Source organism: Lemur catta, chromosome 14 (genome assembly GCF_020740605.2).
Source record: "Lemur catta isolate mLemCat1 chromosome 14, mLemCat1.pri, whole genome shotgun sequence".
NCBI classification, from domain to species: domain Eukaryota; kingdom Metazoa; phylum Chordata; class Mammalia; order Primates; family Lemuridae; genus Lemur; species Lemur catta.
The window spans coordinates 814,791-838,876 of record NC_059141.1 but is presented as its reverse complement, the minus strand read 5'-3'; the positions used below and the strand labels follow the sequence as shown (position 1 = coordinate 838,876).

Below are 24,086 nucleotides of genomic sequence, written 5' to 3'. Positions count from 1 at the left end.
GTGATGATGGTTATGGTGATGGTGATGGTGATGATGGTGATGACAGTGATGGTGAGAATGACAGTGATGGTGACAGTGATGATGGTTATGGTGATAGTGATGGTGATGATGGTGGTGGTGGTGATGCTGGTTATGACGGTGATGGCAGCTGACTGTTACGGATGCCTCACTGGGGGTGCTATGCTAAGTATCTCACATTAACTCATTTAATCTGCACTACGAGCCTAGGTGGTAGGCACTGTCATTTCCACTGTACAGATGAGAACACCGAGGCACAGAGGGCTAGGCATTCCCTCACAAGGTCACACAGCAGGACTCTAGCAGTCTGGCCCCAGAGTCCATGCTCCTAACGAGCTCTCTACACCACCTCCAGTGGGGTTCTGGCAGGTTCTATTCCTAGCCAATCCTTTGAGATATCCCTCATGGGATACGACCCTATGGTCATCTTGATAACCCACGGGGCAGGGAAGAAGCTCCAGGCCTGCCCCTGCAGGATGCTCAGACAGCACAAAAGCAGTCTTGCACACCCAACCTTCCCTCCAACGGCTTCCGGATTGGAACAGAACAAAACAAGTGCTACCCAAGGGCCTGTGATCTGCTGGGAGGTCCAGGCTCCCCAGGCTCCGTGTCTCCAATGCAGAGATGCCCGTGAGCCCCTGCCTCAGGGGACATGAGGGGGCCAAGGACTGTGTGCCCAGGCCAGCCTCTCTGCCAGACACCCTGGAAAGAGGCCATGCTGATGTACCCACTCTGTCCCCTACTGTCCCCAAGCATCAGGGCCCATCCCCACTTTGGCCTCTGGGCAGTGGCTCTGGAGAAATCCGTAGTCTCTGACCCACGGCTGTGGCCTTCAAGGCCCCCACCTTGACCAGACACCTCTGATCCATCTCAGAAGAGCCTCGCTGTGGCAGCACCAGGCTGTGTTGCCGGAGACCACCCGGCAGGCCAGGCCGGGCAGGCTCCAGGAGAGGACAGAGGCATAGGTGTGAGTGTCAAGGGGCGGGGTGCCAGCTGCCTGGCCAGCCAGTCTGGGACAGGCCGGGTGCCCGTGGCAGCGTCTCACAGTCATGGCGGGCCCTGTGAGCCTGCATTTCCTGGGAGAGACAACAGTGTACGTATGTAATATGGTCAGGGAGATATGGGAAGGACAGTGTTGGGGGAGTTTGTTGGGTCCAGGGGTCAGAAGGGCCATTTGAGCTGGTCCCTGGAGGAATCACCCTGAAAGATCGCAGGGGCAGGCACGGGGCTGGTGGTGAGACTGGGGGCCAGGCTGCTGGGGAGGGTGAATCCTGGAGCACTCCAAGGACCAGCACAGAGACCAGCACCCCAGAGGAGGTGGACCCAGATGGGAGGCAGCCTGCAGGGCCCCAGTCCTCCTTCCTGCTGAAGCCAGCCCCTGCCCCCCTGCAGCCTCCCCTCCTCCAGCTGCACCCTTCAGGCCACCATCCTGCTAACTCCTGGTCGCCCAAACTCAGCTCCAGTGGGAGCTCTGGACAGTCTCCTGTCCCCTCTGTGCCCCTACCTTCTCCCCATCCGTCAGCCAGGGGCTGGTGCTTCCTGGGCCTTGCGGGGACTGACAGCTTTCAGGCCTTTGTTTGGAAGGAGTATCTTGAAAACAAAGTCTAGAGATCTAGGGAGGTGTCTCTGTTCCCACTCTTGGCCTCTTCCTCAGCCAGAAGGGCACTCCTGCAGCTGCTCTCCAGGCCCAGACAGCCCGAGGCCCGCTCACAGCGGGCAGTGCCGGCCGCGGGTGTCCAGGCTGGTCTTCCCGGGACCAGCTGCACCTCACTGACTGGCATGAGCAGGGCGGCCCACCTCAGAGCAGCTGGCACCACACGGGCCCAGCCCACCCAGCACCGTGTCGGAAAGGATGGGATGCTTGGGCTGGTGAGGCCCCAAGGACATCTGCACTGCCACTGGGGACTCTGGAGACTTCCACGGCCTCTAAAACAAGAAGGCCGTGGTAGGGAGAGGTGGCGGGGCTTCTGGGGTGGACCATGAACAGCCACCGTTTAAGGTGCAAAGCACCCTGTCTGCTGTCTTTTTAAAATCCTACCTAGTGGAGAACAGGTTTTAACAACAGCCTGTAGGCCGGCGCAGCACGCCTGTAATCCTAGCACTGTGGGAGGCTGAGGCAGGAGGATTGCCTGAGCTCAGGAGTTCGAGACCAGCCTGAGCAAAAGTGAGACTCTCCTACCCCATCTCCACTAAAAAATAGAAAAAATAAGCCAGGCGTCTTGGCACACACCTGCAGTCCCAGCTACTCAGGAGGCTGAGGCAGGAGAGTGGCTTGAGCCCAGGAGTGTGAGGTTGCAGAGAGCTGTGATGATGCCACGGCACTCTAGCCTGGGCAACAGAGCGAGACTCTGTCTCAAAAACAAACAAACAAACAAACAAAAAAAACACAAGAAAGCCTGTTAGTTTACTTAAAAATACGCAACACATAACACAGACCAGGGTGCTGGGCACCGGGAAAGCAGCAGGCGTTCTCCCCACTCTCTTGCCCCCCTGCTGGGCGTGGGCCAGTTGCTGGGTGGGTCCCCCGGGCCCCCTGTGCCCTAGAACCCTCACCCACTGTCCTGTCAGACTCCAGCCTGCCTCCACCCAACCTCAACCCGCAGGTCCTCAGCTGTACCCTCATCCCACCCCAAACTGCTCCTGCTGACACCTGGGGGTGTCTCCACAGCTGGTACCCTCCAGAGGCCTCTCCTGGCTGCCCCCCAGCACCCACCCGAGGGCCCTTGTCCACTGGCAGACCTACGCCGCCCACCTGCCAAGGTCTTGCCTGGCCTGTGTGGCCCACTCCACTCGGGGCCTCTCTGCGGATACCTGCTGCTCAAGCAGCAGGTCCCCATGGCACTCCTCCTGGGCCACCCCACCCACTCCCACTAGCCTGGCAGCGGATGCAGACCCGGGCCCTGTGGTCCGCGGTGCTGTGCCCATGCCCAGGGGGGCGGAGCCCGGCAGGCATCTCCAGCATGCACGAAGACGTACTCTGCTGGCTGGCGCCTGTGCGGAGCAGGTGGGCAGCCTCCGGCCAGGCCTCTCCCCGCAACTTCAGACAGCGCTGGGGGACCCCAGGCATTTCTCCTCCAAAGTCAGCCCCACCCAGCTCTGAGCCGGCAGGCTGCGATCAGGCTCCTCCGGGGGCCTGTCGTGCGGAGGGGCCGGCGGACCCTGGAGCGGGGCCATGCGGAAGTGTCTTCTCAGCCAAGGCGAGGGCGAAGCCCAGCGGGGCCAGGGCCCTGACTGTCCCCGGCAGCGCCAGGGGTGGCGGTCCCGGCGCAGGTCCGAGGCGGGGAGGGGTGGGGGCACTCGTGGCCTTGGACGGGCAGGAGCCGGCGGGCGGGCAGCGTGGGGTCGTCAGGCCAACTGCCCTGGCCCCGGCCCCGCCCGGCCAGCGGGGCTTAAGGGCTTGGCCTGGGACCAAGGTCGCTGCTAGAGGTCCGGCCCCGGGGGCGGCGATTACGGGCCGCCCCAGAGTCGGTTGTGGACGCGCTCGTCGTTGGGGAAGCCTGGGGAGCAGGGCGCCTGCGGGGGTCCGGGCTGGGGGTCCGGCGTCCGCTGGCGCCGCCGCCGCCCACTCACCTGCAGTCCCCGCGGGCCGGGCTGCGCCCTGGGGCGCCCCTCCGGCTCGGGGAAGGCGGCTCTTTCCTTTGTAAACTGGCCCGAAGCCACCTGAGGGGACGCGCGGGAGACCTCCAGACGGAGTCACCCTCCCCGCCCCCGGTGCCGGCCACCCCGGGGTGGCCCTGAGCTGGGCGCGCGCCCTCTCGTAGCCCGAGGCGGCGCCGAGCACGCGGGGGTGGCCCTGCGTCCCGCGCCACGCGGCGAGGGCGAGACTAGGCCGCGGCGGGGCGCCGGCCAGGCCCCTGGGCGCCGCATCTCCCCCGCCCGGCCCGACCGGCTTCCCACGCGCGCCGCCGGGGACCTCCTCCCGCAGGGCCCGGCAGCCACCAGAGCCCTGCGCGGGGGCGCTGCCGGGACACCGGGCGCTGGGCCCGGGGGCGGGGGGCGGGGACACCGGGGCGCTGGGCCCGGGGGCGGGGACCCGGGGCGGGGCCGAGGCTGGGAGGGGCCCGGCACGGGATCGGGAAGGGGGAGGGCCCGGGGGAGGCCCCGGCAGGGGAATGGGGGAGGGGCCCCGGGCAGGGGCCGGGCAGTGTCCCCTGCGGCTCCCGGTGCCCCTGAGCCCGGGCACGCTCCCGGGCGGCGCGGTCGGGAGGCCGCACGCACGCCCCCGCTCACGCCGCGGGCTCCGCAGTGCGCTTCCCGGCCGGGGCCGCAGGCGGGCGCGGGCTCCCGGGACACGCCGCGCGCCCCCCGGCGCCGGAGCGCAGCCCCCGGCCCGCCCGCCCGGCCGGAGCGGAGCTTTGTGACGTCAGGCGCCGCGCGCGGGGCTGACCCGGCGGGGCGGGGCGGGGGCCGCCGGCCTGGGGACGCGGCGCGGAGCATGGAGCCGCGCGCCGGCTGCCGGCTGCCCGTGCGGGTGGAGCAGGTCGTCAACGGCGCGCTGGTGGTCACCGTGAGCTGCGGCGAGCGCAGCTTCGCCGGGATCCTGCTGGACTGCACGAAAAAGTGAGCGCGGGCGCGGGCCGGGCGGCCCCCGGGAGCCCGGACACCCCGCCGGCCGGACCTGGGACCGGCCCAGGGCGCGGCCCCGGCGCCCGCTTTCGGTTTCCCGGAGCCCGGGCTCGGGGCGCGCGGGCGCGGCCGCCACTCGGGGGCAAAAGTGGCTCAAAGTCGCCGCGACTTCTCGGGCGGGGAGCGGGCGGCCGTGCGGGGCTGAGTGCGGGCAGCCGGCGTCCCGCGCGCGGCGTGTCCCCGCTTGTCGCCGGGCTCCCTGAACTCCGCGTATCTGCCATAATTAACGCACTTTTCTTTGTTCGGACGCACTGTTGAATCCGGCTGTTTGCGAAATTGTCGTTGGTTAAAGGGGGTCGGACGCGCGATGGCCTGGCCCTGTCGGTCAGGAACAAGCGGGGGTCCCCCGCCTCCTGGGAGGGACTCGGGGTCGAGGTTCGGGCTGGCCGGAGCAGCTGTGTCCAGCGCTGTGTTTTGAAACACTGTTGGAGGCCGAAGAGCCTGAGTCACGGAGCAGGGAGAGGACGCAAGTTGCAGGAGCCGCGGTGCGTCCCGCCAGGCCCTGGGGTCCTTGGTGGAGGGCGGCTGGGCCGGCCCTCCTGGGAGCACCTGTGCACCCTGCAGGGACTCACGCGGCAGGGATGAGCCTCCTGGATGCCGCGTCACATGGCGCTGAGCTGTCGCTGCCAGATAAATGATTAGGCATTAATCAGGCTGCGAAGTCTCTGCACTCCTGCCGGCTTTATTTTGAAGCTGGGAGCAGTAAACGGACCCCCTTTCAAAGGCCCAACTTTTCCCATCAGTGAAGCCCAGATTTTTCCCCGGGTGGCGTGGGTGTAGGCGGGAGGACCGTCCTCCTTTGACAATTATCTTGCTGACATTATCTCTTCATTAGATGTGCCAGAAGCCATTTATGCACAAGTCATGTGATTTAACATATGGCCTCCCGTGTGACCGTTGCTCGCTCTGTGTTGGTTACCACCCGAGTGCACGGTGGGACGGAGGGACACCCGGGCTGCAGAGCAGTCACCTGGGAGCTGCAACACCCCACCACCCCCAGGATGGCTGCAGCTTCCTCCCTCAGGCAGGGCTGGGCTGGGTCCCCAGGGCGCCCCTTGGTCTCTCCTCCTGGAGGGGGCACTTGGAGCAGAGCTTCCCCATTTCTTGGGCTCCCTGACTCAGGACAAGGGTGGCCGAGCAGCCCCCGACCTGTGGCTGGGCTATCTGCAGAGGCCGTGGGGGGCTCCCCGTGAGTCCCGAGGCCCGGACACTCCCACCTCCCCTCTGCGGAAAGAAGCAGGCCTGCTGGGACCCCCTCGTGGGAACTGGCAGCTGTAGGTGTGTGGGTGTCAACCCTGCAGCAGCCACCTTCCCCTGTCACCAGAGCCACCCACAGAGCCGGGGGCTGGGCCTCAGTGGGCCCCGCTCTGCCTGGCTTTGGTTGGGCCTGTCCTCCGGAGAGTGTGGGGACGAGCCTGGCCCCAGCCCTGCCCTCCCAGGCTTGGTCCTGAACCTGCCTCTGCCCAGCTGCCGCCCACTCAGTTCTCTGAGTCTTGGTGCTGATGTTGACAGCCCTGCTCGGGCCACAGGCCCCAGGGGCCAGGTGCAGACCTGCCTTCTGGGTGCCAGCTTCTCAGTGCCCAGTGCCTGCCCTTGTCCCTGTACGTGACAGGGGCGGCCCCGTCCCTGGGTGTGGGCGCTGATGGGCAGGGAGGAGCTGCAGAGCTTCCGCCCACCTCAGAGGAACCTGCGGGTCCCAAAGCCAGGGGCATTTCACCGCGTCTGTTCAGGAGGGGAGGGCGCCATTGCTGGGGCATCACGGGTGGGCAGGCAGGTGCGTGTGCGGGACAGTAGGAGCAGCTCCCCGCGTTGAGATGCGGGCCTGGTGGCTTGGGTTCCCCCGGGCGTAACTGGGCACTGTGGGTGTCCCCCTGGCTGGATCGGGGTGTCACCAGGCCCCTATGCACACAGGCTCCTGGGTGGGAGGGCTGCCGGCGGGGCCAGCACGGGCGGTGACGGGTTGGGACACGGCGTCCTCTCCCTGTGAGCAGAGGGCCCGGGCCCAGGTCTCGGGTGAGTGGAGTTGCCCGGCCTGGTGCCGAGTCCTCCGCCCTCCTGGGTCTCGGGCCTGCTGAGGGTGCCGTCCCCTGCGCCCCACACCCCACCTGCCAAGATCCCGGCCACCCGGTGCCTGTGCCCCTGCAGAAGCCACCCTGACTTCTGTGCAGGGCGGAGGCTCGGCGGAGCTGCCGGTGGCTGCTGCTGGGAGGATGTACACGGCAACCAGGAGAGCACCCTGTCCAGGCCCTTCCGGGCAGGGGCTGTGGTGGTAAGATGTGCTTCCCGCCCTCAGGAAGCAGGAGGGACCAAGGCACCCGTGTGTCACAGACGGCCACACAGGGAGCCCTGGCCCATGTGGCAGGTCTTGGGAGCTTCTCCAAGGAGGTGGCATCTGAGTGGGTCGAAGGTGTGGGGTGAGGGCGCCCCAGAGAGCTTACAGAAGGGTGACGCTGACGGCTCATAAACCTCCAAGTCCAGGCCGGGGGTGCGGCTGGCGCAGCTGCCCTGCCCGGGAGCTCCGGGGGTCAGTGCCCGCAGCGGGGGGTCCAGGCTCAACCGCTGGCCCTGGGGAGGGGCCGCTGCCATGGCTTCTGCCAACCTGCTGTCCTGACGCCCAGAGCAGAGGTGGCCCCCGGAGGCCCGGCCAGCGCCCTGTCCCTCCCCGCGGGGTTCCAGCCCTGCAGGGCTGTGGGGAGGCTGCAGGTGGACGGCCGAGGTGGGGCCCTGGGCGTGTGTGCTCAGGCTGTCCTGGGGCTGCGTGGGGAGGTTTCTGCAAGCTCCCCGCACCCCCGGCCCAGCTCTGGATGGCCGCACGGTTGTTCCAGGAGCCGTGTTTTCCCTGCCTCTTCCGGCAGCAGCAGGGCAAGGAAGGAAGGTCCAGGGCAGACGTGGGTCCCTTTGGGCCCCAGCAGCCCAGGGGTCTCAAGGGCGGCCGGGGCTGGCCTCAGGCCGGGGCTTCTCTGGGGGGGCTGGGCCAGACAGCTAGGCGAGGCCGGGGGGCGTGGCGAGCTGAGGACTTGGTGGTCCAGGGCTGCGTGTCCTTGCTGGGACTCCATCCGTCATCCTGGGGGGCTCTGACCCCCAGCTCATTCGGGGTGGTGCTGCTGTCCTTGTTTTGCAGTCTGGCCCCCATTAGAGCCTCCTGGCTGCTCCTCCTTGCCTCAGTTTCCCCAGCCTTTCCTCAGAGCAGAGGCCATTTGCCCTGCCTCCACGGAGCTCCCGAAATACTGTGTGAGGTTATTTCTGGGCCCTTTCAGTTTTGTGTATGGAGATGTTGGCCGGCCTGGAGCTTGAGGTGCTGCCACAGTGAGTCACCCCCGTCCCCAGGGCCCCTCCCCACAAGCCCCCCCTCCACCCACGGGCAGGGCACGCCGCCCCCAGGGCTGCGCCCACCTCAGGGCCTTGGGAACCCAGCAGGGACCCTGGCAGGCTCCTTCTGGCTCCAGGGCCACCAGCCCTGTCACCTGCCGAGCCCCGTGGTGTGCCCTGTGGGGCACTGCCAGGCCAGCGGGGCCTCTGTCCCTAGGGTGGGCCTTGCCGAGGAGCCAGCGCTGTGGGAGCCACGGCTGCGGGGCTGTGCCCTGTGCCCAGGCGAGTTGCGGAGGCTCTTCCTGTGCTGACAGCCCTGTGCCTGGGGCAGAGACCCGCTCTGCTGGGAGCACGTTCCTGGTCCCTCAGCCTCGCTGGCCTGTCTGCAAGACGGGAGTGGTGGTGACCTGTGCCTCGTGGGGCTGATTTAGGGCTGCAGGGAGCTACGTCCCAGGTCCGGGGCACCTGCTGTTCGCTTTGCCAGGGGACTGAGCTGTTCCCACCCTGTTTACCCACCGGGCGAGGCGGGGTGTGGCCTGGGCCGGGCGGCAGCTCCAGGAAGGAAGTACGGCCGCCTGCCCTGCCAGGGTCACAGGCCACGTCTGCAGGGCCGGCCTCCCCGTCCCTGGGCACGGGTGCTGTGGACGGTGGTGCAACTCGGGCCACAGAGGGGGTAGTGGGAGGCCCAGGCTGCCTCCAGGTTTATCCGCCTGGGAAGGGGCCAGACCCGTGTGTGTGGGGGCTCCTGGGGTCAGGGGGCCATGGAGGGGCAGGCTCCCTTCGTGTGGGCCCAGAGGAGGAGCCGCCCTGGCATCCAGGCTGCGGCTTCTGCGGCTTCTCCTGCCAACCTGCTGTCCTGGGCCCCAGCAGGCCTGGCCGGCTGCCCTGTCCCTGTCCCTGCTCGAGACTCCTTGTGCCTTCGCCCCAGCCCACAGCCCTGTGCAGTGAGGGTGCCGCGTTGCCTACCCTGGCAGGGGCTGGGGTCCACCCAGTGGCACCCTGAGAGCCTGGCCAGTCTGTCGGGTGACGTTCTGGCGTCCAGATGCTCCTGCTGGGGGGGAGGGGAGCTGAGTTTGCCTTGGGCACCCTGGGGTTTTCTGCAGGAAGCGGTGCCTGGCCGGCACCCCCAGGCAAGGGCCCTGCTGCTCCCTGGGCCTGGGCCTCCCTCGTCTCCCAGCTGCATCCCTTGTGGGGGCTCCTTCGCGGGCGCAGGGGGTGTGTGGAGGGCAGTGGCGTGAGCGCGGGAGCTCAGGGTGCGTGTGTGTGTGTGTGTGTGTGCCTCCGTGCGTGTGCCCGTGTGCGCCTCCGTGTGTGTGCCTGTGTGTGCCTCCGTGCGTGTGCGTGTGTGTGCCTCCGTGTGTGTGCCTGTGTGTGTGCCTCCGTGCGTATGCCCGTGTGCGTGCCTCCGTGCATGTGCGCCTCCGTGCGTGTGCCCGTGTGTGCCCCCATGCGTGTGCCCATGTGTGCCCCCATGTGTGTGCCCGTGTGCACCTCTGTGCGTGTGTGTGTGCCTCTGTGCGTGTGCCCGTGTGTGCCTCCGTGTGTGTGCCCGTGTGTGTGCCTCCGTGTGTGCCCGTGTGTGTGCTTCCATGTGTGTGCGTGTGTGCCTCCGTGCGTGTGCATGTGTGTGCCTCCGTGCGTGTGCCCGTGTGTGCCCCCGTGCGTGTGCCCGTGTGTGCCTCCATGCGTGTGCGTGTGTGCGCACACAAACTGAGTCCTCAGCGTTCTCGGCCTGCTGTAAGTGCCCAGGTGGGGCCCATGGAGAAGAATGAGCCGGCTGTGGGGCCACTCCCAGCCCTGGGGCCAGGGGCCCTGGGACACCAGCCTGGAAGCCGGGCGGGGGCGGTGCCAGCTGCGGGCAGGGGCTGTCTCCACATCTGGACCCAGCAAGCTTCTCCTGTGGGGGCGCGATGGTGAATGTCACTGGCTGGTCCCACCATGCCTGTCTTGCGAGCTCCCGCCCGCCGCTGTGGTGCCAAGACTGTGTACCAATAAAACTTTATGCACACACGCTGGGGTGGCTCCCGTCATCTCTGTTCTCTGTCCCTCTCTCTCTCTCTCTCTCTGTTTTAGCTAAAGCAATCTTAAAAATTAAATCTCATCTGTTGAAAGTTGTACACGCTCACTTTTGAAGACACACGTAGAGTCCAGACATGTCTTTCACTTTACCAGTCAGCGCCTGTTTCTCTGGTGCGCTGAGCGGCTTGTCAGGCCAGGTGTGACTCGGTGGCTTTTGCGGCACTGGGGCCTCAGGAGTGAGCATGTGCGGGAAGGTGCCCCCCACCCCAGCAGGCGACAGCAGAACCCCAAAGCCACCACCTCTCACATGGCTGCTGGCCCAGCGCGTCCTGGGAGAGAGACGGGCTCTAGTCGGGCAGGTGTCTCTGCCGGGGCAGCCCTGGGGGCCACTGCTCTGTCCCGCCTTAGCTGTGGGTCCCCGGGAGGCGGGGGCTCCTGTCTTGTGCCCTTTCACCTGGGCCATGTGGCCTTGTGTGTGCCACCCCAGCCAGAGGGTCTGCTCCGCGGCCTGTTCCTGGAGCTGCAGGTCCTGAGGGGAGGGGTCGGGGGGGCAGGCAGGCGGCAGGGCCTCGGGGGTGGTCAGGGGCCGGGGACCAGGCGCACCTGAGGGTGAGACAGCTGGGCTGACTGCGGGAACCTGGGCCTTGGGGAGGCAGCGGCGCCCAGGAGGGCTCTGGCTTGGTGGCCAGTCCCTGTGCTCTCTGCACCGCAGACCCTGTGGCCCTGGCTCTGGGCCACGCCAGGCCCCCACCCCAGACACGCATCAGGCACCTGGGACCCTGGTCCTGCAGCGCGGGCGTCCCCCCCCCCACCAGGGGCAAGCTTGGGGGCTTGGAAGTCTTGCCTGACGCATGCTCTGGGGCCTTCCCTGAGGCCCCAGCCCCAAGGAGCGGAGGGGAGGGAATGGCTGAGTCCCAGGAGGGAGCCAGGGCTGGTTCGGGGCCCCAGGGCCACTGGCCACAGGGTGGCTGGACCCCCGCGAAGGCCAGGCCAGCCGCATCTCCGATCCACAGCGCCCACTCTCAGGCTTCTGGAGCCTTCCAGCTTCGAGCCCACCTCCCCCATGGCCACGGACTGAGGTCTGGATGCTCCGTGTCTCTGTGAGAGCAGAGAAGTGGCCTCCTCAGGGCTGCTGCCGCGTGACCTTGTAACACGCATGATCTACCTGCGGTGCCCACGGCGGGTCGCACAGGGGGGCTCTCGACTGCTCCGGGCGGGAACAGGGCCCAGGCCCCCTGCGGTGAGGGCGGGGAGGGGGCGGCCGCGGGGCCTCACCTGTCTGCTCTCTGTCTCCCTGCAGGTCCGGCCTCTTTGCCCTGCCCCCGTCCGCTCCGCTGCCCCAGGGTGACGACCCCGCCGCGGCCAGGAGCTGCTATGGCCGGGGCCCCGAGGACGGGGACGGAGAGGTGATGCAGCTGGGGCCCGGCTCCCCGCCTCCCCCCCGCCGGGACCAGCACCAGGACAGCGCCGGCCCCGAGCCGCCCCCGCCCCTCGTGCCGCCGCTGCCCGCCGGCAGCCTGGGCCCGTACCCGCCGTACTTTGAAGGCGCCCCCTTCCCTCACCCGCTCTGGCTGCGGAACACGTACAAGCAGTGGGTGCCCCAGCCGCCACCCAGGACCATCAAGAGGACCCGGCGGCGTCTGTCCCGCAACCCGGGGCGGCTCATCCTGAGCACCATCCGCCTGCGGCCGCGCCGGGTGCTCTGCGAGAAGTGCAAGCGCACCCTGAGCCCCCCGGAGGCCACGGCGGCCACTCCCGGCCCCCCGGCCGCCCCCAGGGCCCGCAGGCGGCTGGGCAGCGGCCCGGACAGGGAGCACCGTGAGCCCCAGGAGCCCGAGGAGGAAGGTGACCCCGTGGCCGCTGCCGCCACGAGGAGGAGCAAGCGGGAGCGGCGGGCGGAGGACAGGGCGCGGGCGGAGCAGGTGCAGCGCAGCCCGGTCATCAGGATCTCCTACAGCACGCCGCAGGGCAAGGGCGAGGTGGTCCAGATCCCCTCCCGCGTGCACGGCTCCCTGGAGCCCTTCCGCCCCCCGCAGGCCCCTCACGACAGCGGCCCAGAGCCCGAGGCGCTGAGGGACCCCGAGCCCAGGGACAGGCCACCGGGCGGGCCCTCGGCCTCCGTGCCCAAGCTGAAGCTGACGCGTCCGGTGCCTCCCGGCTCAGACCTGCCACCTCCCAAGATCCGCCTGAAGCCCCACCGCCCGGGGGACAGCGAGCGCCAGCCCCTGTACCGCGCGGAGCTGGTGGAGGAGCTGAACGGCTGCCGGCCCGGCCCTGCCCGCGGCCTGGCGGACTCGTCCTCCGGGAGTTCCGGGGAGGATGAGGACTTCGAGAGGTGTCCCCAAGGCCAGCAGGGCCGGGGCGGCGTGGCTTTCCTCGTCGGCTGCCCCGAGGGGCGCACGGGCTGCGCCAGCGAGTCGGGGTGCAGCAGCGACAGCCTGGACGAGGCCAAGTCGTCCAGCTCGGAAGTGACGTCGCCAGACACGGGTGACCTCTCGCCCGGCAGCGGGGCGTCCGTGCCGTCCTCGTCCGGAGAGGCTTTGCAGACGGTGCCGCCCCTCACGGTGCGGCTGCACACGCAGAGCGTCTCCCAGTGCGTCACGGAGGACGGGAGGACCTTGGCCGTGGGGGACATCGTGTGGGGTAAGATCCGTGGTTTCCCTTGGTGGCCAGCACGTGTCCTTGACATCAGCCTCGGCCAGAAGGAGGACGGAGAGCCCTCTTGGCAGGAAGCGCAAGTCTCGTGGTTTGGTTCTCCAACTACATCGTTCTTGTCCATCTCCAAACTCTCCCCTTTCTCTGAATTTTTCAAACTGCGGTTTAACCGTAAGAAGAAAGGGATGTATCGGAAAGCTATAACCGAGGCCGCCAACGCCGCACGACACGTGGCCCCAGAGATCAGGGAGCTCTTAACCCAGTTTGAGACGTAACCTTGGTTCTCCGAGCAGGTGAGTGAGCCAGCAGGTGACCTCGGTCCCTGGCCGTCCCTCTGCTCTGCCCTGAGGCCCGGGGTCCGCGGCAGCCCGCGAAGCCCGGTGCCCCCAGCTGTGCACAGCTCCAGCCTCCTGCTGGCTGTGCTGAAGGGCACCGTGCACAACATGGTTGTCCTCACTGGGAATGTCACCTGGGCTCCGCGATTTGTGGAAGAAGTGCGTTAAAAGCAGGCCAGTTGTCACCCGCCGCTTGCTCCTTCCAAGCCCAAAGCTAGTTTGTGTTTTGCAGACACTTTTCAAAGGAGAGCGGTAAAAGGTTCCTTACTCGTCCGTTAGCTTTTTGGAGACAGGGACTTGACTGATCCTGGCAGGGAGCCCGGGTGGGGCGGTGTCAGCTGTCTCTCTCGTTGAAGGAGAGACCTTCACCTCCTCCCAAAGAGGGGCCGGGGTCTCCTGCTGCCCGCGGGCACCGTCCGGATCTGGAGAGGGGAGGGCGAGGTGAGCCTCTGCCCTGCGCTTCCTCCTGGTGCCGGATGGGCTCCCCGCCGTCGCAGGCTCTGCGGTGGCCAGGCCCTCGGGTCCCCTCTGCCCAGGGGGACTTTGCAGACTCTCCAGCCAGGCCCCACACCGAGGCCCTGCGGCCGGGGCCTTACCCCTTGCAGAGGTGAGGGGGTGCCCCCAGCTAGGGGGACGTCACCCTGCAGTGTTGGAGTGTTACCCTGTGGCACTGGGGATGTCACCCCGTGGTGTTGGGGGCATCACCCTGTGGCACAGAGACTGGGGACTGGGAGCCGCTGTCCATCCTGGCTTGGCGACCTTCAGGGCCTTTGTCTGCGCCGCGTGCCCGCCCACCTGCCTGGCCTTGGTTTCCCAGGTGGCTGTGCTCAGGCCTGAGCCTCTGGCTGGGGAGGGGTCTGGGGTGGCCCGTGCGCCCCCACTGCTGTGCCACATGCACCAGGGGCCCCGGGAGAGAAGAAGCAGTGGTGAGAAGGTCCCCAGGGTCCCCAGGCTGCCCGACGCTGACCTGGCCTCGTCCCCTCCCCAGACACAGGTGCGTCACTTTGTGCTCAGGAGTCTGGGCACAAACCCTCTTTCTCCTGAACCAGGCCCATTTCTGGTCAGTTCTGAGGCCCTTGTGTGGGGGCGGGGCAGGTGCCAAACAGGCGTGTTGGGGCGTGTGTCACACCAGGGAACCTCGGTGGGTGGACAGTGAGCTCTGAGGGGTTGGGAGAAAGGTCAGGTGACTGGCGTCCCACTGGCCTGGCGGAGCCCCCCTGGGTCCTGCCTCCCCACCCGCCGGCTGCCGGCTGGCCTGGGAGCCCAGAGCCCACGAGGGCGCGGAGAGCAGTCAGCTCTCCCGCCGTGACCGGGCTCGGTGGCTCCAGGGGCTCAGACAGCGACAGGCGATGAGTCGGCAGCATCTGCCCAGGCGAGTGGCCCCGGGAGGCCCAGGCCTCGGCTGGCAGGGAGCCCCTGGCCGGGAGAATGCGGCCTTGTAGGTTCAGGGCTGGCTTTGTTTATCCGGAAGCAGAGGAAAAATCTCACCAGACGGGTTTGCCTGCCTGCGCAGGGGGCCTGTGCCCACAGCGGGAGGCTTCTCCCTCTGGGCTGGGCCAGGACCGGCCCTGCCCCCCACAGCCGCAGCCCTGGAGAGTGGCGTGCTGGGGCGTTTCGGCGCCGAAGCGCCAAGTGGTGTTTTCCTGGTTGGGTTTTTGGTCCCACTGTTAAGGGTCAAAGGTGGCTCAGGTCGTGCTGGGGCTCAGCTGGCCGCAGCTTTGGGATTGGTGGTCTCCAGGGGGCAAGTGTGTGCTGAGGTGTCAGCGGAGCCCCTGGGGCCTGCTGTCTGGGGGGCGTGGGGGGGCCAGCGCTTCCCGAGCAGCGGCTGCGTGAGATGTGGGGCCCAGTGGCTGTGCCCAGGTGAGGGCGCGGTGGCCAGTGGCCGGCACCTGGCGACTTCCGGGAGGAGGAGGCTGCGTGGGGTCCTGCAGCTCAGGCAGGGGGGGGGGGGTGCACAGGGGAAGGTCGTCCTACAGGTCTCTGCTGCCCGGCCTGGCCCAGCAGCTCCTCGGGGTTTGGGGTATCTGTGCCACCCACAGCGCAGGCCAGAGAGCTGTGACAGCCAGCACAGGGGGCTGCAGGCTCGGCCGAGGGGTGGGCTTCGCGCGGACGCCCTGCAGCCCATGAGCCCCTGAGCCGGGCTGGGGCCTGGGGGCGCCCAGGGTACGTGTCGTGTCGTCCTGTGTGGCGGGTGCAGGCGCCCTCCCGGCGGGGCCTCACCCACTGCACTGGGGCCGGGCCAGCCTCCAGCTGCAGGGACAGAGGCCGCTGGGCCCCAGCCCCACTGGTCACCACTGCTGTGCTCAGTCTCTTCATCTGTCGCAGGACGACAGCAGCACCTGCCTCCCGGCTGAAGTGCAGCTGCACTGTGGGCCGTCAGTGACCCGTCTGCAGCCACCTGCCGAGTGACCACTGCACCCCTCCGGCCCAGCAGGACCCCCGGGCGTGGGACAGAGCGAGGGTCAGGCTGTGCTCGGGGTGGTCACCGTGTCTGGGAGCAGGGCTCACTGGTGGGGCTGCCGGCCCGGCTGTCGGGGCCGGGCTTTGTCCTGCAGACAGAGCAAGCGTGGGGGCCCTGGGACACAGGGCCCTTCCCACCCTGGCCTCCGGGTCCAGCCCTCGGCCCCTGGCCCTGCTTTCTGGGCTCCCAGCCTTTCCCTTTGCCACCGGCCCCGCCACCCCACCCCCGTGCCGAGGGCCACTCAGCTGGTTGTGGGCTGAGGGGCAGAGTCACTGTAGTCCCTGCTGGCTGGGGTGGGCTGTGACTCACAGTCCCTACATCAGTGCGTCGTCACACACAGAAGTGCGGAGAAGGGAGGAGAGAGGACCTTGAAGCTGAGCATCGGGGAAGGCTTCCTGAAGGAGGTGACAGAGCCCGGTTCTGAATGGTGAGCTGACAGGAGCTCCTGGGTACAGGGTGGGCGTTGTAGGCAGGAGGAGGGCAGGCACCTGCCGTGGTCGAGGAAGGTGGATGCCACCAGGGGAGGCAGGCGCTGAAGGCCTGGTGGGCCACGGCGCCGACCCTGGCCCTGTCCTGACCACAGGGCTGCTGTTAAGCAGAGGAGTGCGGTGGTCTTGTTGTTACTTGTCGATTAAAAATAAAAGAGCTTTAAACGAAGCTGATAGGTTAATAACAAGCAACGCCCAGCTGTGGGCAGGGGTGCGTGACGGGCGCTGCGGGAAGCCGGCTGCATGCGTGGGTGGGGGCTCCTGGAACCGGGACCACCCTCTGGGCCCCGGACTCCAGTCGGCTGTGTCGGAGGCGTCTCGGGTCAGAGCTCAGAGGCAGGTCAGGGAGGGGACTTGTGGCCTGGGCCGGGACAAAGCCCTGGACAGAGTGCGGGAAGGGGCCCTCGGAGCGGCTTCCCGAGACGGGGGCTTTGGAGTATGACCGATGCGGGGGTGCACGGTGCGCGGGGGCAGGAGGGAGGCCTGGGCTGACCCTGATGGGCTGGGGCCCACCCTGCACCGTGGCGAGGGGCAAACCCAGAGGGGCCACGGCTGCCTGGGGAGTGGCCACAGCCACAGGGCACACCCAGCGGGTGTCTGGGAGCTGCGAGGGTCCATGGGGCACCTGGTCCCTCAGCCACATTCTGGGCTGCCCAGGGGCCTGGGCAGGGAGGACGGATGCCATCCCGGTGCCCCAGCCACTGGGGCTGGGGGACGTCGCAGGCTCCCAGACGCTTGAGCTGGGCGGGCCCGGCCCTTCCCCGCCTGCCCGGTGGGGGCGTCCCGGGGCTCACACGGCACAGCCCCTGCACCACAGCCCGGAGCACGGGTCTCTGCCCACTGAGCTGCCAGCATCCTGCCCATTCCCTGTGGCCGCTGTGACAAGCCACCACAGCCTCAGGGGAAAAACAGCAGACACGTAGTGTCACACCAGAGTCACACCTCTGGAGTCCAAAGTTGGAATCAAGGTGTTGAGGGCCCCGGGGAGGGTCCTTCCTGCCCCTTCCTGCTCCGCCGGCTCCAGGCCGAGGTCAGGCCGTCCTCTCCCGTCTCGGCCTCACTTTCTCAGTGCCGTGGTGGCATCTGGGGATGACACGGGAGAACCTCCTCATCTCAAGGCCTTACTTTAATCGCTCCTACAGACACGTGGCCCGGTGGGGGGGCGGGGACGTGCCGGGTTCCAGGGTCAGGCGCCTCCGCACCGTCCGTGCCTCATTCCCCGAGGCTGTCTGAGCACCTTGGGCGCAGCTCCGTTGGGCAGAGGGAAGGCCGGGGCTGGCGGGGGACGGGGGACTGGCCAAGGGCCCACGGGGCAGCTGGTGGTGGAGGGACCCATTGTTCCAGAAGGATCCGCTGCCATGCTGGGGAGGCCGTGCTGGGAGCACCGCAGGCGCCTGTGACTTCAGCTTCATGGTGGTATTTCTCCCGGGAAGTGAAGATACCAGTCAGGAGACTCCACGGTGCCGGGGAAGGCGCCTGTCACCCGACGGGGCCGGACAGCGCGTGACCAGACTGCGTGTGACCGGTGTGGCACATGCAGGTCGCCCTGGGAGAGGAGCACCTGGGTCCTGTCCCCAGGGCCCACGGTCCCTGCTGGAACAGCACCCCTGGGCCGCCTGCCCCGAACCCGCCGCCTCCGGCTCTGACTAAAAATGGACTCCAGCTCCTGGGGACCGGTTGCAGCCGACTTCCCGCGTCGCGGCCTCGTGAAGGCTGTAATTATTTTGTTCCAGAAGGAAGCTAAGGCCTGTAATTCCAAGGCTGCTGCGGGGGCTCCGGCCTGGCCCCCTCCTGGCTCCTGCAGCCGTCCCTGCACCTCCCCTGCAGCGGCAGCGAGGTGGGTGGGCGGGGCCGTGCATGGGAGGTGCCAGGTGCCCGGGGAGGTGGGGCGGCGCCTGCACTGCCCCGCCCCGCCCCCGCCAGCGCCAAATACGTGACCCTGAGCCCACGGGCTTTGGGGCCCCTGGACGGGGACCTGCCGCAGGGTCAGAGGGTCCTGCGCACCAGGCCACCCTCTCCTGGGGCCCAGGGCCGGTGGCGGGTCAGGGGCCGCGGGGCTAATCCATGCTTATCGGGTCCACCCGGGTTTTGTCCACCATCGGCGACTCCCTCCACGTCCTCCCGGCCACGCCGTGCATTTGCCGGCTCAGATCTGGGAGCAGCCACTTCCCGTGGAGGCTCCACCGGAGGGACCGGCCTGGGCGCTGGGGACACGCATCACTCCTGGGCTCCCCGTATTTTCTAAGCCTTTCCAGTCACAGAGCTGGGAATTAGTTTTTTTTCCTTATGCCAAGAATCTTGGCTTTGAATGATATTAGCATAATTATGAGTTTTTTATATGTGAAAGTTAATATATGTGTGACATCATACATTATTCTAAATAATATTTATTGTACATACTGCTTTATAATACAGTGTAATAGGTGCAGGATGACAGCCCTACCGCTGGCTCCCGCTGAGGAGTGGTGGCCGCCAACGTCACCCGCAGGGGACGGGAGAACAGTCTGGGACGTTCTTGCAGATGGTTTTGTCCTGGGACCGGGCCCTCTGGGGTCGTGTCTCGTGCTTGTGTTTCCAGTCACTGAGACAGTTCCTCTCTCTGCAGCTGTCATGACCTTGAAACTCAGTTAGGCTCCTTTGTCTCCAGGGCTTTCCAATTCCAGAGATTCCTGAGTTTTTTTAAACCTCATTGTGTTTTGTGATTTCGGGGACATTTCCACGGCTCCACCGCGGCCTCGGGTCTGCGCTCTGGTCCTGTGATTCCGACGGAAGCAGAGACCTGCCCTCCCCAGGCACACGCACACACACCTGCCGTCCCCCACCCCGTGGGACGGCTCTTCCGCCCCCATTGCTCGGGGCCATCTGTGGTCTCTGGTGGCCCGGGCTTTTCCGTGGCGTCCTCGGTGGGCGTGAGCTGCCAGCCGTCTGGGCTGTGGAGAAGGCGTGGCTGGGCAGGGAGGTGCCGGCATCCCGCGGGCCCCAGGGACAGGGAGACAGAAGTGGGTGAGTCTGAGACTCCGACCCGTGCCCAGGTTGGGGGTCTGAGGGCTCCCGGGCAGGTAGGGCCCCAAGGCCTCCAGGTTCCGGAGACGCCTGTGTCCTGGAGTGAACCTGGGGACAAGGGCTTTCCCGGGAGGTAGGACAGACACTGAGTGGCAGCCGGCCCTGCTCAGCCTTTGAATCAGCGATTATTCTGCCGGGACAGGGAAGCCACCTTCGGGGCCGCTGCCGTCGAGTGGGACGACGGCCTTCGGGGGGCTGCCCCTCTCTGGGCTGTGGGGTGTGGTTCTCACGAGGTGGCGGCCGATGGATGTTTGACGACGCTCCCAAAGGCCGCGCCGCTGTTGGTGGAGAGGAACTCGGGCAGTTGTGACCCTCTGCCAGCCGGTTCCTTGGCCGCAGAGCGCGGGCGCCTTTGAGCCCCTTTCAAACCCTCACGTTCTCTGTCGGAAAGGGGAGGAACGAGCTGTTCCAGGGGTGGCTGTGACCCCGCCGTGCCAGCAGCACCTGTCGTCTCTGCGACCCTCCCAGACGGCCGGTCCCCGGTGCCTGGCACGCAGCCCTGGCAGCTCCCCGGGGTTTGGAGGGGACCCCAGGGCACAGGGACGCAGAGGTGTCTGTCCAGCCCAGGCCTGTGTCGGCTCGTGGGCTGGGGTGGGCCCACGGGCTGTCACAACGGTGACACTTGTGTGACTGGATCCAGTCCTGGCCAACCCTCCTCACAGAGGGCTTCTTCCTCTCGCCACGTGGGATCTGCGGGCGGGAGGGAGTTTCTTCCAGGCCTGAGAGAGCAAAGCCCTGCGGTTCTGAAGCGTTGCCACGTGGCTTCGGGCAGGAGTCACTGCCACGCCCGGCAGGGCTTAGGGAGCCGCCGGCGGGGTCGGAGTTGGGGCCTCAGGGAGCCACCCGGGCTGTGCGGGGCTGGCGTTCACGTTTACGGACCGTGTGGACCCCAGAGGCAGAGGGACTCCGGACTTTCTATTGTTGCTCCGTGTGCACACGGATGCACGTGCACATGCAAACATGCAGACACACATGCACGAACACACGTGTGCACATACTCCCTCACTCAAACACGCACACTCCTACACACGCACGCACACAGGAACACGTGCACTCCTGTCCCCACACGTGTGTGCACATGCGCTCGTGTGCACGGGATTTAAACAGAGGTCCTTGCTGTGGGTGCGGAGTGCCCCGGGTGGGGCCGACGGGTCTCCTCGGCAGGGTCCTTCAAGAGGTCTTTGTCCCCACGGCACACCGCGTCACGGTGTGGCCCTTCTGGAGACCCCAGGAACGTGTGACGTCTGTCGTCTGCGGTTCCTCAGCCGCGGTACTGAAGCCGGGGGTGCGTCCCGGGCTCTGGGGGCTGCGCCGGGCCTGGGTGGTGGTGACTGAGCTCCTGGGGCAGCGGGGAGCCGTGGGGGCCAGGGATTGGGGACCACCTTGATGCCCAAAGCCAGGCTCCTGTTTGTGTCGGGGACGTTTTCCATCCCCGTGAGCCTTGACTCTGCAAGCCTGGGACACATGAGGTGACTGTCACCATGCCAGGTCTAACTCTGAGTTTTCGATCCGTTCTGCTGCCATCACGGCTGCTGGGCCTTTTCTGACGTTTGAGGTCTGACCCATTTAGGCGGGGGGGGGGGGCACAGTCGCCTCTTCCTCCCCTCCTGGCGCGGCCGCCCGCCTGGCGGCATCGTGGCTCTGGGGCTGGAGTGCCGTGTGCCAAGCTCAGCTGCGGGCCGCCCGCGGCGGGAGGACATGTCCTTGGGCCTCCTCAGCCCCAGGGTCTTCTCGGCACCGTCCCGATGTCCACCCGCCCTGCTGCCCGCTGGCCAGGGCAGCCTCTTGCCGGAAGGTCTGGGGAGGCCGAGGTCCGCACCGGGGGCCAGGCTGGTCTCCCACAGAGGATTCCTTGGGGTTCCACCACCACCGCCGGGCCTGTGTGTGCAGAGGGGCCCCTGGTGGGTCCCGGGCATCCGAGCACCCCCAGCTGTGTGAGGGGCCTGGCCTGGGGGTCTGACCCCCCACATGGGGCCAGCATGGCGGGAGCCCGGGGCAGCAGCTGCTCGGGGGTCAGTGCCGGTTCCTCCGTGAGGACCACCTGCCTCCTGTGCCTGCTCAGGCGGGGCTGGGAAGGGCCCGTCTCACGCTGTCGTTAGATGTTCCTGAGCACAGTGTCTTTCCATTTCACTTTTATTTTAATCAATGTTATATATGTTCAAATTTTTAAAAATCCTCAAGTAATGTAGAGTATGTGATGAAAAATGTATCTTCATGTTGCTGAATGATGTGCTTACCCTGCTGTTTCTTGATTCCAGAGTTTTCAGTTTAGACACTATTGATGGGACTTTTCCTGTGGGAGATGAAGATTTTGCAATCGTTACATCCCCTGTCCTCAGCCACTCGGACACATGGGCATAAGTTTTGGCTAAATCGAGATGGGGGTTTATATTAACAGGTGCAGCCTGTCCACGTAGGTAATTGTGAAGGTGTAGACTTGTCAGCTCTGCTCTCTGCAGAGTGGGTCTTTGCCCCGTTTTTTGCCTGCTTGGTTTGCTAGTCTTGTCGCTGACCTACCCAGCTCGCAGAGGGAGGAAGCGCTCAGTGCCTGCGGGCGCCTTGGGGATTTGCCGCAGTTGCTGCCACTGTGTTAGCAAACTTCTCCTAGACACACAGCGTTTCCCACAACTCCGTGTGTGCGCCGGGCAGTGGCGCTGGCTGGACCGGAGTGTCCAGGTGGGTCCCCCCCCGCCCCATGCCTTGGCCAGGGCAGCTGGGGCTGACCAGGGCCCCTCACACACACACTCACACGCATGCATGCTCTCTCACGCACATGCAAACACACTCACACATACACATGCAAACACACACCTACACATCACACCTACACACAGATACACATGCAAACACACACTCTAACACATTTACACACTCACACATACATGCAGACACACGCAAACACACCTACACATAACATACACACATAACATACACACAGACACATGTAATAGACACATGCAAACACATATTCACATACACATATATGCTCATGTACTCTCACACATATGCCAACACACACATACACACATACACATGCAAACACACACCTACACATAACACATACATACACATACACACAGGTACATATGCAGACACCTACACATACACACGCGCACACATACTAATGCATTTACACACATGTGCACGCACTTTCACACATATGCACACTCACATGCACATCCATACACACATGCACATGTAAACACACTCTCACACACTCTCACAAACATACACACTCTAACATATTTACACATACATACACATACATACACATGCATACACACATACATGCATACGTAAACACACATACACTCACTCTCTCACAAATATACACACTCTAACATATTCACACACATGCACACAAACACATATACACATGCACACTCTCATACATACATACACACATGCACATGCAAACACATTTTCATACACATTCACAGACACAGATGCAAACACACACACATACATGCACACATTAACACACATACACATGCAGTCTCTCACATTCTCTCACACACATACACATACACCCCCTGCAGGGCCTCTCCTCGTGCCAGCTGGGCTCCCTCCCGGCATGGCGTCTAGGAATTCCTCACGTGACAGCTCAGGGCAAAGCCAGAGCCGCAGCTGCCTTCCCGGCTGGGCCTGGAACCGAAGACCTCACTTGTCCCGCTCTGGTGGTCAGAGCGAGTCCTGGGGGGACACTGCCCCTGCTGGTGGGAGGGGCAGCTGGGGTTTGGGGGTCCTGGGTCTGTGCCCTGTGCTCTGGGGGCTCCTCTCGTGCAGCTTCTGTGCCTAGCAGCCCCTCCGTGCTCCGTCTACCGCACACTCAGCAGGTGGAGAATTCGGTCTGATGGATTCTGGGCTCCTTTCCCCAAAAGCTCAGCTGCCTTCTCCAGGGCACAGGGTCGGCCCAGAGTCATGGGCTGCAATGACTGCGCCCCCGGCCGGGTCTGCCTGCCTGGGGGTGGCCAGACAGGCCCGTGTGGGGTCGGGATGTGTCGGAAGCAGGGCTGGCACCCAGGGCTCCCCTGCAGCCTGGGTAGGAAATCTGCCCTCCCCCATCCAGGGACCCCCTCCCAGGCACCTGCCTGGCGAGTGGAGGCTGGGGCCCCTCCCCAGGCCCAGGTGCAGGGCGGCGTCTCTGCAGGGGGGTGTCTGCACCATGAGGTTCCCCACCTTGAGTGCCGGGGGGCCCAGGGCAGCAGCTCCTCCCAGCACTGTCGGGCGGGTGGGCTGCTCGGTCCTGTGGTCCCGGCCCTGAACTACTCTAGAGCCGCCACTTCCGGGGCACGGCCGGCCGCGGCACCAGAAGGCCTGGGCACCAGGGGAGCAGAGGGCTTTGGGGTCCCCAGCGAGCCTCAGAGCAGGAGGGAGACGGCTCAGGAGACTGAAGGGGGCGCCCTGGCCCAGGGCTCTGACCCCGAGGAGCTTGTCCCCCAGCACTTGACCCCAAGGTAACCTCTGCCCCTTTCTGTTTCCCCCAAGGTCGCTGACGATGAGGGCATAGCTGTTGTCCGGGAGCCTCTGACCTCCGTCTGAGGGACCCCCGTGCCCTGTGGCCGGCTGCGTGCAGAACACGCCAGACGCGGTGGGCAGCCGGCGCGAGGCCACCAGAGGAGCAGGTGTCCAGGGAGGGCCCGAGCACGGCTGCTCCTCTCGAGGAATGTGTTTATTCCCGTGACTCAGACCTCAGCTTTCCGGGTTTGGGAAGTGGCTGGAACTCAGTGCCGAGCCTGCTGCTGCTGCTTCGAGGCTGGGCGCACGGTGGCCCTAGGCTGGGTGGCCCTGGGGAGGGACAGGGCCACCACCCAGCCTCGGCGGGCTGCTGGCGGCGGCTGTGCCCGGGCTGGAGCCACCTGCAGGCTTTAGGAAAACCAAATTGCACATGTGGGGTCCTCCCAAGCCCCGGGGCGAGGGGTCTCTGTACACTTGAGCGTGGGGCGGCCCACCCACATCTCCCCCCAGGCTCCCAGCACGGCCCACAGGGCCACCTTGTCCCCAAGATGCTGCTACAAGTGACCGGTTGTGTGTGGAGGATGAGGGGCTTGTCACTCTGAAATCAGGCTTGAACATTAAAAGGAAAACAAACTTGCTCTACTGTAAGTGAGT

General features: G+C 65.9%; 1 protein-coding gene across 2 annotated transcripts; it reads left to right on the top strand.

The window, feature by feature from the left end:
- The first annotated feature begins 4,412 nt into the window (after positions 1 to 4,412).
- Positions 4,413 to 24,070, top strand: PWWP2B (PWWP domain containing 2B). 2 transcript variants are annotated; one of them, XM_045568338.1, is made up of 3 exons: positions 4,413 to 4,578; positions 11,273 to 12,615; positions 23,463 to 24,070. In XM_045568338.1, exons 1-3 carry the CDS (start codon positions 4,454 to 4,456, stop codon positions 23,468 to 23,470), a joined length of 1,476 nt encoding a protein of 491 aa, XP_045424294.1. In that variant the 5' UTR covers positions 4,413 to 4,453; the 3' UTR covers positions 23,471 to 24,070. The 2 variants fall into 2 exon arrangements, with proteins under 2 accessions (XP_045424294.1, XP_045424293.1); XM_045568337.1 differs by having other exon boundaries at positions 11,273 to 12,920.
- Positions 24,071 to 24,086: the final 16 nt, after the last annotated feature.

Coding starts and splice junctions, on each gene's coding strand:
- PWWP2B (XM_045568337.1), top strand. CDS start 4,454: ATGGAGCCGCGCGCCGGCTGCCGGCTGCCCGTGCGGGTGGAGCAGGTC. Junction 4,579..11,272: donor CTGCTGGACTGCACGAAAAA/GTGAGCGCGGGC, acceptor GTCTCCCTGCAG/GTCCGGCCTCTTTGCCCTGC.